This window comes from Dermacentor albipictus, chromosome 8 (assembly GCF_038994185.2).
Source record: "Dermacentor albipictus isolate Rhodes 1998 colony chromosome 8, USDA_Dalb.pri_finalv2, whole genome shotgun sequence".
NCBI classification, from domain to species: Eukaryota; Metazoa; Arthropoda; class Arachnida; order Ixodida; family Ixodidae; genus Dermacentor; species Dermacentor albipictus.
In genome coordinates, this window is record NC_091828.1 from 45,173,588 (window position 1) to 45,187,468 (window position 13,881).

General features: G+C 44.5%; 1 protein-coding gene across 1 annotated transcript in view; it reads left to right on the forward strand.

Annotated features, from left to right (window-relative positions):
* Window positions 1-13,881, forward strand: part of LOC135909740 (cytochrome P450 3A6-like) — a 54,595-nt gene that overhangs the window by 15,981 nt on the left and 24,733 nt on the right. Inside the window, exon 6 of the mRNA XM_065441801.2 lies at window positions 718-955. Coding sequence (XP_065297873.1) covers window positions 718-955 — 238 coding nt within the window. The remainder of the gene's footprint in view (window positions 1-717; window positions 956-13,881) is intronic.

Here is a 13,881-nt window from a genome sequence, read left to right on the forward strand (position 1 = left end):
TCATGCGCAGTGGTATTAGGGCTCCGGGAGACACTCTGGATAAAGCCAACATCACGCAATCAAACTACTGAATAAATAATTTTGAAAAAAGGCTGTCATCAACTTACACAGAGAAAACATTTATCGTACATCACCCATAATTCATTTCCTACTTCAACGAAAAATGAACAGAACGTACATCGCGTAGTCCACCGTGGAGACCGGGAAAGCAAACTGCACGCCTCGTGTAATGCATAAGCAGTGCGAACAAACGAGTGTTCGGTCCATATCATCAAAGCACAAGTTCAACCTGCACTCCCCCACCCCCATTTGAATCTTTCAGTACACATCACGCATGGCATGGTTCCTATTCTCTGTAAATATGAAATGGTTGTCATTTTGTTCCTTCCTGGGCAGCGGAAAACAACTTGTTAGCGTTTCATATAAAGCGTATAAGGAAGCTGAATCGTCTGCCCGTTACCCTTAACATTCATCAAATTTGCTCAATATGTAAACTTAGTCAGTGATTTAGTTTCTTCAGAAAACCGCGAAAATTGCCTTGTAACGTTTCAGAGCGCTTCTTGTCGCACCACCAGCTTCGCTGTAAAAACTAAAAGCCGCAAAATAAAAGTAAAACTTATGTGATGTGATCGCGAGGTTACTAGGCGAGCTTTCATCGTTGCGGCCAATATTTGTTCCGAGAGCAGAGATTCAAAACCCCTATCGCTAACTCTACAGGTGATGCCTTCGCTACGCCATGCCCAGGAGGAGTTTATACGTGTTCTAGGCGAGCATGCCGACCGTGGAATCGAGCTGGACATCAACAGCATCTGCGAGCGCTTCACATTCGACATGATCAGCAAAGCGGCCTACGGCATGGACACGAATGTGCAGAGGAATCCCAAGTACCCACTGTTTACGAAGGCCCTGGCTTTCATGCCGAACATCGCATCAGGCTTGTTCTACAACCTTGGCCGTAAGTGGAAGTCTTTCATCGCTCGAGTACTAGGAGTGTCAAAGTGAAAAATTGTATGTGTGATGTGCGTTAAGCCGGTAACGTGGTGGATGTATATTTATGAACTAACGGTTCACTTCTCCGGCCTCCCCTCAGTTGCACTTGTAAGCTCGAAGAGGCACCAACGTGCGTGAAGCAACAGTGAACAGCATTTTGCGATGTGGTAAGCGTTGTTTAAATCATGAATCCAACACCTGAAAGAGGTGCGACGTAATGCCTAACGCATTTGTCTGGCATTTACAGCTAAATCGCTCCTGAAGCTCCTTTTTTTTTGAAGGATGTGGTTTCCAGACCTGTCTGTGTGCATCAGCATGACGGCGTATACGTAGCACTAGCGCATTCATTCATGAATACCATGCCGGTGTGTGTGAGGAAACGACGAAAAGCTTTGATGCGCGATAAGCTGAACAAATAAATGACTCACTGAAGGAATCTACAAATCAATACAGGAGCGAACTGAAGCCGGCACTTCTTATTTGCCATTGTGGACACGGCACGAAACATGACAGCATAGGGTAAAAAATGCAGGCGAGAAGCGCTTTCTGACAACTCTTATTAACTACACGCTATATAATTAACCATCGCCACCCTCGTGTAACCGTTCCAGTATGACAAGTTATAAGTGATGCTCACCAAATAAGTAGAAACTGAAAAAAAAAAAAAATAGGCTCGTCAACCTGCAAAGCCCAATCAACAGCAGCTTTATTTATTTATTTGTTACAATCCCGGCCACGGTGGCCGCATTCCGATGGGGGCGAAATGCGAAAACACCCGTGTGCTTAGATTTAGGCGCACGTTAAAGAACCCCAGGCGGTCGAAATTTCCCGTGTCCTCCGCTACGGCGTGCCTCATAATCAGAAAGTGGTTTTGGCACGTAAAACCCCATAATTTTATTTTTTTTTATTTGTTACGCAAGTGCAACCAATGTCTGCTTTATGTATATGTACCATCGTATGCCGCTATGGGCCAAGCTTGAGTAATTTGTCGCTTCCCTTTATTTGTACGGATGAATAAAGTGACAGCCTTGGCGAAGTGCAGTACGCAAATACCGTTGTGGCAATGGGCAGTCACCGTTCCATGCTAGACGTTCACGTCTTGTCAGCTGACACTTCTGCACTTCTGTCAGATGTTGCTAGCACCGTAGGAATTGTGTAGTATATCAAGAACATTACTTCTGCACTTAAGAATGTCATTCGCGTGCATCGTACTGTACGCAGTACAGAGAACTCTCCACATGCTACTTGCGAGCACTCTCGTGAGGCACCCTTCCAAGCGCCTCATTGCTAAAGCCGCGAGGCATTACTTATCGCATCGCCATCAGAAGAGCCCCAGAAACGCGTCGCATACGGCGCGCATATCTCGTGCACGCGCACGCGGCAGCGCCTGAGTCTCCTGTCCAATGAGAAGCCACGTCGTGGCTCCTGGTCTTCGGGGTGCGTGCAAGTGTGTTCGGTGTGAGGACGCGTTACACTTTTGAATAGGCTCCTGTTAGCTCTGCTTGCAAATTGCGTGAAAGTGCATTAGTCTTGAGTTTCCGGTCACAAGTCCGCCCACAATAAAGCAGTTTGTTTAGTGTCCTTCATTAAAGGGTACTACAATGTCACCTTACTTTTGGAGCTTGTAATCTTTTTTTTTCTGTTGTAACTGAATCACGAATACCGCTTAGCTCGTATGATCGGTATTGGGGGCGAGCCCCACCAGTGGAAAAGCTGGCGCCGCCGTCGGCGTAACGCGATGTGAGGGATCACGTGGACACAGCGGCCGGGTCGGCTGCTTCGCAAGCGCCAATGCGAGCTGAAAACTAAAGTATGAAGTCCCACCTGCGCTGCCGTTCTGATTGAGTGGGGAGGTTCTCCCGGTTCGGGTGTGTGCTTGACAACGCCTGAAAGTCGTACAATAGGCAGTAGCGCCTTTGAAGGCGTCCAACATGGTAGGCTACTGATCGGTGCCGCAGAGCTCAACGTACACAATGGAGCCCAGTGTCAGCCTTCACACGTATAGCTGCAGGACGAGGAGCTGCGTGAAGCTTGCATTGCGAAACTCAGAAACTTAGTCGATCACCGCGAATCCGTGTAATCGCTGCACTGAGGCTTCATTCTGTTATTATCCATTTAGTTATACGGACACCCCATCATAAGAAAGTCTTTCACGTAGTTTGCTATCAGCATTGCGAACCTTTCAAGCAAGAAACTGGTTCGGGGAACTCCATGGCGGCGACCGCGTCCAGTGGATGTTCGTATTATGCACTCGGTAAAGAGATACCACCTGTAAACCATCATGTGGCTGCTCTTTGACGAAGATTATTATTTTGACCGTAAAAAAACTTTCTTTGTTGCCAGAGTACATACAAGGATGCCCACGAGGGCTCCCCCGTGGCGTTTTTATTGAGCGCCAACAGTCACACCTATGACGAGCTCGCCAGGTTGTCGCTCATACCAAAGGCGAAGAGTTTTCATGTTGCCGAGGGGGCGGACGGAAAGGTGGTGGTCTGGGGCCAGACCATTTTGTCCCCAACCCCATATATATATATATATATATATATATATATATATATATATATATATATATATATATATATATATATATATATATATATTCTTTCAACTTAAAGAAACTTCCTGTGACATCGAAGATTGGGCGCTGAAGCGGCAGCGTTATATGAGCATATGCGAGACCTCATAGTAGGAGACAATTCAATTTCACACCCTGAGTGCTCTCGGAGCTGTAATATTCCTTCGTATAATTGTCGTATACTTGGCTATCGCTAATACTGCTTCGCCTTTCCGGCGAAACGGCAGCCTCTCTCTCTCTCTCTCGATATATATTTTTCTGTGAGCCCGAGTATAAGCTCTGCTGAGCATGACTGCTGTTGATCCTGATTTCGAGCGAATCCAGCTTTGCCTCATTTCGCTTACCGAGGGAATTACGCAGTGTTCCCCAGCTATCATGAACCAAGACATAAAAAAGAGCAGTTATGTTACTCGAACAAAACCTAGTGCATATTGTTTCCAGTACAGTGTAGTAGCCGCCAGCAGTTCTTTTGTTACTGAGATTTAATTCGTTAATTGTAAATAAATATCTAACTCGAGATGTGCTGTCCTAATTTTCAAAGTGTCAATCAGGCTTTTGTAGGCACAGTGAAATCACATCTACCTGCCGTATTTACAGCGACATACTAATTGCGTGCAATTCGCATCGACTGGCAAAGAAACCTCACGAAGTATCAAAAATACTACGTGAGTGTGCTCCTAGCCACATCATAAACCAGTGCCCTTAAATAGGCTGATTGAAAGCAACTGCACTGCCTGTCACAAACCCATCACCTTGATAATGCAACGGAAGGAGCACCAATAGCAGGTTTCGCGGCTTCGCAGCTATTTCTTCCCCCCATTTCTACGTCGCACTTATTACCCGTCTCTTAAGGCCGACTTATCACATTGATAACAAAAGCCCCTTGATAATGCGGCCCAATCAAGCACGATATGCCAAAAGCAATAGGCATCTAATGTTTCAAAATGCCGGCTTTGCTCGCACTGCATTGAAAGAGTGCCGCGAAGCTGTATTTGGCGCTAGAAACTTGCTTCGGACCTAAGCCAAATAAAGAGACCATTTTATTTTTTATGAAGGTATACGTGTTGCAAGAGCAACTTTGTGTTCAAAAACAAAAGCGAAATAAACAGACCGGGAAGCGACCGACGTGTAGAGAAGCCAAAACCGACGCGTTCAAGAAAGTAAATATACCACTTATAAATTCGCCGAACTGGCAATCAGGATGTCTGCACAAAAATAAAAAATCCATGAGATTTCAGTGTACCCGTACTATCTATGAATTCGTAAGATGCGTAGAACACCACTCTAAAGAACGTGTTCGAATAGGTCTCATTTTGCAGCTACGCAGTACTGTGTCCGTTTTATCACATCTTCAGCGGCTTGCTTGATGATCGCCGCCGGAATCCTACGGCAGGCATCCATTATCATTGCCTTGAACTATTCTGACGTACGTCTCGATCATGTAAGCGCGATCTTTTATATAACCGCAAGGAAAGAAAAGTGGAGAGAAGTCAGGTGACCTAGCCGGCCAATTTACATGCCCGTGCCTTCCAATCTATTGCGCATGAAGTGTCGCATCGAGCTAGTTTCGTGCTCGGCTGCTGCTGTGTGTGAGGTCTCCATCTTGCTGATACCACAGAAGTGGAAGACGTCACAGCGACACTTCGGTGAGGAACTCATCCCCTGCACCTTCAAACATTTCGTTTACGTAACGCTGTTCAACCAGTATGTGATCGAAGAAGATGGTACAGATTATAACACCGGCGTAAATTCCGAACCACACATTCAGCAACCACTGGTTCTGGTGCCGATTGCGCTTTACCCAGTGTAGATTGGAGTCCCTCCAATAGTGTGCATTATGCAAATATTCCGAGGCATTTCTGCGAAAATTGGCTGCATCTGAAGACGTGATGTTGCTCAAAAAGTCCCGTGACTCAGCGGCTTTAGTGAGGACGAAATTCGGGAAATTTAGACGATTCAACAGGTCCTCATGTTCTAAGCGTTGCTGCTGATTACGGTGATTCGGGTGCAAGGCCGTCAGTTAGAATACTCCAAAGTGATGACTTTGAACCTGCTACCTGCGCGACCACGTCCCGCACGCTAGCATGACGGTTTGAGGCCATAAATGCTAGAACATCCGTGTCTAGACTAGGACTCAAAGTCGGAGTCCTCTGCCGTTGTTTCACGAAGCTGCTGGTTTGTCTCAGGGTTTCATAATTTCTGATGATATTCGATGTGTTCGGTCTACCGCCACACTTCCATGACTGATATCTATATTTGCGGCCTTCCTCTGATTGCCATTTGCAGATCCCAAGGAAAGGATTATGTTCACCTTCTGCTCATTAGAGAAAGACATGGCGACTGGGACGAAACAAAACGCACTGTTAAACCTTTGTACTGATGTTGTCGATTCCCTTTTGTGGTATTAGGTTTTGTGGTAAAAAATATGAACCGTCCGAGCACTTTTCTACGCTTAGACAACAGCTACCCCAGCTTGTTTACAACTAACACCAAACGCGACGTGTTACTTGGGCCGAGGCGCAGCAGATAAGGCACTAGCTTGATCACGACGTTTTAGAGCGAAGCTGTATATAGCTAGATGATACGTCCGTCCGTCTGTCGCCTGCGCACCGAAAACTTCTCTAGCGCAACACCGTGCGAATGCACAATAAAAAAAAAAAGCGAAAGAGAGGCGCAAGATTGGCTGCTCCAATCCTGACGGCGTTGCTCTCCGTCGCAGCAGAGCGGGTACGCAGCAGTTTCTCTTCGGCTCCGAAATGGGTACGCAACGTGTCACACGTACTCCTGAGGAGCAGGCAGCTTTCGATCAACAACGCCATGAGCAGAATCAGGAACGAGATCGTCTACGCCGTGACGATGCTGCAGCCCGGGCACAAGAACAGGCTTCTGCAGCCCAGCGCAAGCGGTAACTGCGTACCGAGGATTCGGCAGCCTACCCAGCCGTCGTAGAATTAACCGTCGGCATTAACCCAGTCATAAAAACCCGGACCGCACGTATCAGCTTCGCTGGTTCACCGTCTGTACGGGGTGCTTGGGTGGAGATTGTTTTGTCTTTACCTCCTTTATTTCGCTCTGGCTAACTCAGGAGCCCGTTCGAGGGCATTGCTTTATGATGTGGGTCGAAGCGCAGTCACGTGGAATTCTGCATATTTCGCGGGGTTTACCAGTCGGAAAAAAATTGTGCCCGATTAGTCATCGTCATCATCATCATCATCATCATCATCATCAGCCTGGTTAGGCCCACTTCAGGGCAAAGGCCTCTCCCACACTTCTCCAACTACTACGGTCATGTACTAATTGTCGCCATGTCGCCCCTGCAAATTTATTAATCTCATCCGCCCAACTAACTTTCTGCCGCCCCATGCTACGCTTTCCATTCCTTGGAATCCAGTCCGTAACCCTTAATGACCACCGGTTGTCTTCCCTCCTCATTACATGTCCTACCTATGCCCATTTCTTTTTCTTTATTTCAACTAAGATGTTTCAACTTTATTTTCTTATTTTCTTTCTTTGTTTTCTTATTTTCTTTCTTTATTTCAACTAACAAAGGCGACTGAACCTCGCCTTTGTTCCCTCACCAAATCTGCTCTTTTCTTATAACTTAACGTTACACCCATCATTCTTCTTTCCATAACTCGTTGCGTCGTCCTCAATTTAATTAGAACCCTTTTTGTAATCTTCCAGGTTTCTGCCCCGTACGCGAGTACGGGTAAGACACAGCTGTTGTACACTTTCCTCTTTTGGGATAATGCCAACCTACTGTTCATGATCTGAGAATGCCTGACAAACGCACCCCAGCCCATTCATATTCTTCTGATTATTTGAGTCTCATTATCTGGATCCGCGGTCACTACCTGCCCTAAGCAGATGTATCCCCCACCACTTCCAGTGCCTCACTGCGGCTGCGAAGAGACGATCGCGCACCTCCTCTGTGACTGCCCACGTTGCAATGTGCAAAGAAAAGTGCTCGTGACCGTGCTCGAAAAACTGGACAATCGACCCTTCACAGAAGAGAAAGTTCTAGGACGCTGGTCCAGACGAGTTTCGGCACTTAAGGCCTTAAGGGCTTTGCTCAAGTTCTTAAGGACATGCGAATTGTGCGAACGCCTTTGACTATTGTTGCGCGTAACATCGCGTTACTGTGTGCATTTTTCTTGTTTTCTTTTTTCTTCTCTCTTCCTTCTCCTTTTGTTCCCTTTACCCCTTTCCCTAGCATAGGGTAGCCAGCCGGTATTTACAATGGCTAACCTCCCTGTCTTTCCTTCCCTTTTGTCTCTCTCTCTCGCTACCTATCATAAACTGCTGTTCTCTTCCGAGACTGTTAAACATTAGTTTTCTGCAGGTTAATTTTTAGTCCCACCATTCTGCTTTGCCTCTCCAGGTCAGTGAGCATGCATTTCAATTGGTCCCCCGAGTTACTGAGCAAGGCAATGTCATCAGTGAATCTCAAGTTACTAAGGTATTCTCCATTAATTCTTATCCTCAATTCTTCCCAATCAAGGTCTCTGAATATCTCCTGTTAACACGCAGTGAAGAGCATTGGAGAGATCGTATCTCCCTGCCTGACGCCTTTCTTTATTGGGATTTCGTTGCGTTATTTATGGCGGACTACGGTGGCTGTGGAGCCGCTATAGATATCTTTCAGTATCTTTACACACGGCTCGTCTACACCCTGATTCCGTAATGTCTCCATGGCTGCTGAAGTTTCGACTGAATTAAACGCTTTCTCCTAATCAATGAAAGCTAATCATAAGGGTTGGCTATATTCCGCACATTTCTCTATCACCAGATTGATAGTGTGAATACGGTCTATAGTTGATTAGCCTTTAGAAGAGTTAACTGCTGGGCTAGATGGTGATCTTGCATACTGGAAAGATTTAGCGCCAAAAAACAACACACATTAGAAAGACGACGACACCGCGAGCGCTCGTGGTGTCGTCGTCTTTCTTGTGTGTGTTGTTTTTTGCGCAAAATCTTTTCAGTATGTTTAGCAGCCTTTACGGAATCGTGCCTGGTCTAAGGTGTTCCTGAATCCATTTGCGATTACCTTAGGAAATACTTTGTAGGCAACAGAGGTAAGCTGATGTAGGTAAGCTGATCAGTCTATAATTTTTCAAGTCTTTGGCGTCCCCTTTCTTATGGATTAGGATTATGTTAGCGCTCTTCCAAGATTCCGTTACGCTCTAGGTCATGACGCATTGCGTTTACAAGGTGGCCACTTTTTCTAGAGCAATCTGCCTACCATCCCTCAACAAATCTGCGGTTACCTGATCCTCCCCAGCTGCCTTCCGCCTTTGCGTAGCTCCCAAACCTTTCTTTACATCTTCTGGCGTTACTTGTGGGATTTCATATTCCTCTAGACTATTCTCTTCCCTTATCGTCGTGGGTGCTACTGGTACTGTATAAATCTCTATAGAAATCCTCAGCCACTTGAACTATCTCATCCACATTAGTAATGATATTGCTGGCTTTGTCTCTTGACGCATACATCTGATTCTTGCCAATTCCTAGTTTCTTCACTGCTTTTAGGCTTCCTCCGTTCCCGAGAGCATGTTGAATTTTATCTATATTATAGCTCCTTATGTCAGCTGTCTTACGCTTGTTGATTAACTTCGAAAGTTCTGCTAGTTCTATTCTGGCTGTATGGTTAGAGGCTTCCATAGATTGGCGTTTCTTCATCAGCTCTTTCGTATCCTGCGATACCTTACTGGTATCCTGTCTAAAGGAGTTACCACCGACTTCTATTGCATACTCCTTAATGATGCCCATAATATTGTCGTTCATTGTTTCAACACTAAGGTCATTCCTCTTCCTGAGTTAAAGGCCGAATACCTGTTCTGTACCTTGATCCGGAATTCCTCTATTTCCCCTCTTCCTGCTAACTCATTTATCGGCTTCTTATGTACCAGTTTCTTCCGTTCCCCCCTTAAATCTAGGCTAATTCGATTTCTTACCATCCTATGGTCACTGCAGCGCACCTTGCCGAGCACGCCCACATCTTGTATGATGCCAGGGTTAGCGCAGAGTATAAAGCATATTTCATTTCTACTCTCGCCATTCGGGCTCCTCCACGTCCACTTTCGGCTATCCCGCTTGCGGAAGAAGGTATTCATTATCCGCATATTATTCTGTTCTGCAAAGCCTACTAAGAACTCTCCCCTGCTATTCCTACTGCCTATGCCATATTCCCCCACTGACTTGTGTCCAGCCTGCTTCTTGCCTGCCTTGGCATTGAAGTCACCCATCAGTGTAGTGTATATTGTTTGAGTTTACCCATCGCCGATTCCACGTCTTCATAGACGCTTTCGACTTCCTGGTCATCATGACTGGATGTAGGGACGTACATCTGTCCCTGAACAAAAAAGTGCAATGGTGGTGTAAAGGTAGAGCATCCACCTCGCGTGCAAGAAGACCGTGGTTAGAATCCCGATGCCACCAGATTAAAAAAAGAAATCGGCGTATTGGTAAAATCGCACAAACAGGCCAGGAGTGCAGCCTGATCCCGGTAACCAGAACCGGTAACACACTCCCTCACCTGAGCAGGATTGGCCACCCTGGTGCAGTACTTGGCCAGAACCTCCTATGTGAATACAACAATCAAACCCACTTAGTTCTTTACTAAAAATACCGCAGCTACATGTGCCTTGAAATGCCTCAATGACACTTTGATTTTCAGAATAGTATGTCTCGAGTTTAATATTTTATTACAATTGCCTAATTACATCTCAGTAACGATAAATTTGCCAGCAGCTACTCCATTGTACTGCAAACAATATGCAATAGGTTTTATTCGAGTAATACATTGCTCTTTCTTTTAAGTCTGGGCGCTTGATAGTTCATTGGGACGACCTGTATATATTTATTACCTTTGCATGCAGATGACGATGTTTTCATCCATATTAAAGGTTGTAAATTATTAGAAACGTTCTTCTTTTCACGAGTCGTTAGCTTTGCTTTCTGGAAAGAGAAGGAATACTGAGACACACAACATTCACGTTCATTTCACAGGCCATGGATAAAAGGCTCTGCCGAAAGAGTCACTGAAGTCTAAGGTTTTTTTCATGGTCAAAAAAGCAGGCAAGGACGTTTGAAGTGTGGTGAACATTTATTTATTTATTTATTTATTTATTTATTTGAACATACTATCAGCCCTTTACAGGGCCAAGATAGGAATGAGTACAATAACGTATTACATACTGTACACCAACAAACACTAAACACACAGCAGTGCATATGATCAGGTATACACAAACAATATTAAGAACAATTCGTGACCCTTAGTGCAGCAGCTTGTGGTACTTAGTACAGCACTATAGGGTAACAAAAACTGAAATCACCAGCAAACTAGGAAGAGTATTCTTGAAGTTGGGACCGAAACTGCTCGCAGTCTCTCATACATAATACATACACATACATAATTTCATTTATTTTCAAGGCATAGGCGATCAATACCTTTAGAAATAATATTTCTTTGGCTACCTCTTACTCTTTCAGAAATATAATAAACTTTTTTACTGAGTGTATATTTAAATATATTTGCATATGCATGGGGTTTGCAGTGGAAATTTAAAACAATGTTGAAGTGAGAAAATAGAGATGAAGCAGCCGCCGCCGGTGCTGCTAATGCGCGTGTCCTCCTGTTGCCAGGATTTGCGGAAATACATCGAAAGTATGGGCTGAAAGCCCTGTACGTCCACGGCAACAATGATGCAGTAAGCTATTAGCCCCAGTAAAATTTCAAGTATAAAGATCGGGGAAAGTCGACAGAAACCGCAAATGATGTGGGTGACAAAGCTCTGGTAAAGGCACCTTACGTGTGTGGGGGGGGGGGGGAGAGGGAGGGGGGGGGAGGCGGAGGTTCTTCGGCATCGGCCGCAGGGGGGGGGGGCGCTTGGGCCCAGGAGCACCACCTTAGTCAGCCTCGGCCGAAGTAACACGTCGCGCTTGGTGTTAGTTGTACACAAAGTGTGATAGCCGTTGTCTTAGCGTAGAAAAGTGCAGGGATAGTTCTTTTTTTGCCACACAATCTATCACCCTTACTTGCTGCACAAGCGAGGCGCTTTTGACAGATGGCAACTCCGTACGTCCTCGCCCCGAATACGAACCATCGATAGGACATCATTTCACGTCCTCTTTCAAGCGCTCCTGTGCAATGAAACAATAGACGCACATGCACGCACCTACGCACGCACACGCACATGAACACATCTATAATACACACACACACATGAGGTAAATGAATCCCGAGTGTACCAGAGTTTCTTTTTTTTTCCAGCCATCGCCGCTCCTGCTGAAAAAGAATAACGGTATTTTACTTCATGTGGTAAATAAAGCTTCAGGATATCTGGCATTAATACCAATGCAGATTATACTTCCATCGTAACGCGATCTTTGTTTCTCACATTTTCTATGCAAGGTAGTTTGATATAATATGACCAGATAAGAATTCAATGTGACGCCTTCTTTACAATTGCAGATAGCTCAAAATTTTAAGTGGATGATTGTTCCGAGCACGTATTTTGGAAGAGTATTAACCAGGCTATACTATTCCTTGGCAAAATAAACAAGAATGCTGCGGGTATATCCGCAGTGATGCTAGACAGCAGTAAAATGCCACTTATTAGGTTAACCTGCGTGGCGATCATTGCTTCATTACACACCTGTGGACAAAATATGTCTTTCCTCTTCTGTGGCCATGTACATTGAAGAATATGCTAAGCGCACTGCCTACTTTCGGGACGATTATTTGAAAGTTTAGAAGTAAAGAATACTTGATAGGATATTTGTGTGTGTTGTCATATTATATGTACGTTTATTATTAGACGTACGTTTGCTAGTACTGTCTAATTTGTCGGGATGTCTGCCGGTGAGCAGCACTTTTCCATGAAGTCCGCAACTTCCGTAGACAAATGTAGTTGTGCTGTGAATGCATACTGCAATCTCTGAGTGAGTATTGTAGAGGTATCAGCGTCTAATAACAAAATTAGTTGTTAATAACAATATATTTTTGCATTACATAGGACATTTAGATCTTATTGATACGTGCGCTGGTACAACTGTACCCGAAACTCTGAGGAAATAAAAATGCGGTTAGGATTTTTAGGGTACCACCCAATGTGTTTTCTCGATGGGTAGCAGGTGCTAAGTAAAAAAGTGGCTCTCCCCACTACTCTCACCCCCAGGTATCTATCTATCTATCTATCTATCTATCTATCTATCTATCTATCTATCTATCTATCTATCTATCTATCTATCTATCTATCTATCTATCTATCTATCTATCTATCTATCTATCTATCTATCTATCTATCTATCTATCTATCTATCTATCTATCTATCTATCTATCTATCTATCTATCTATCTATCTATCTATCTACAGGTAGATAGATATCTATCTATCTATCTATCTATCTACAGGTAGATAGATATCTATCTACAGATAGATAGATAGATATCTATCTACAGATAGATAGATAGATAGATAGATAGATAGATAGATAGATAGATAGATAGATAGATAGATAGATAGATAGATAGATAGATAGATAGATAGATAGATAGATAGATAGATAGAACAGGTACAAAATGAAGATTGTACAGGTCTACGCCCCTATATCCAGTCATGATGACCAGGAAGTCGAAAGCTTCTATCAAGACGTGGAATCGGCGATGGGCAGAGTGAAAACTAAATACACTATACTAATGGGCGACTTTAATGCCAAGGTAGGCAAGAAGCAGGCTGGAGACAAGGCAGGGGGGAAATATGGCATAGGCACTAGGAATAGCAGGGGAGAGTTATTAGTAGAGTTTGCGGAACAGAACAATAAGAGGATAATGAATACCTTCTTCCGCAAGCAGGATAGCCAAAAGTGGACGTGGAGGAGCCCGAACGGCGAGACTAGAAATGAAATAGACTTCATACTCTGCGCTAACCCTGGCATCATACAAGTTGTGGACGTGCTCGGCAAGGTGTGCTGCAGTGACCACAAGATAGTAAGAACTCGAATTAGCCTAGACCTGAGGAGGGAACGGAAGAAACTGGTACATAAGAAGCCGATTAATGAGTTAGCGTTAAGAGGGAAAATACAGGAATTCCAGATCAAGCTACAGAACAGGTATTCGGCTTCACCTCAGGAAGAGGACCTTAGTGTTGAAGCAATGAACGACTATCTTGTGGGCATCATTAAAGGGACACTAAAGGGAAACAATAAATCAGTTTAGACTAATAAAGCATTGTTTGCGAAACCTGCAGGCAGTCATTTCAAGAAAATAGTTTGAATATTAGATGAGAAAATGAAGGTCCAAGTATCAGTAT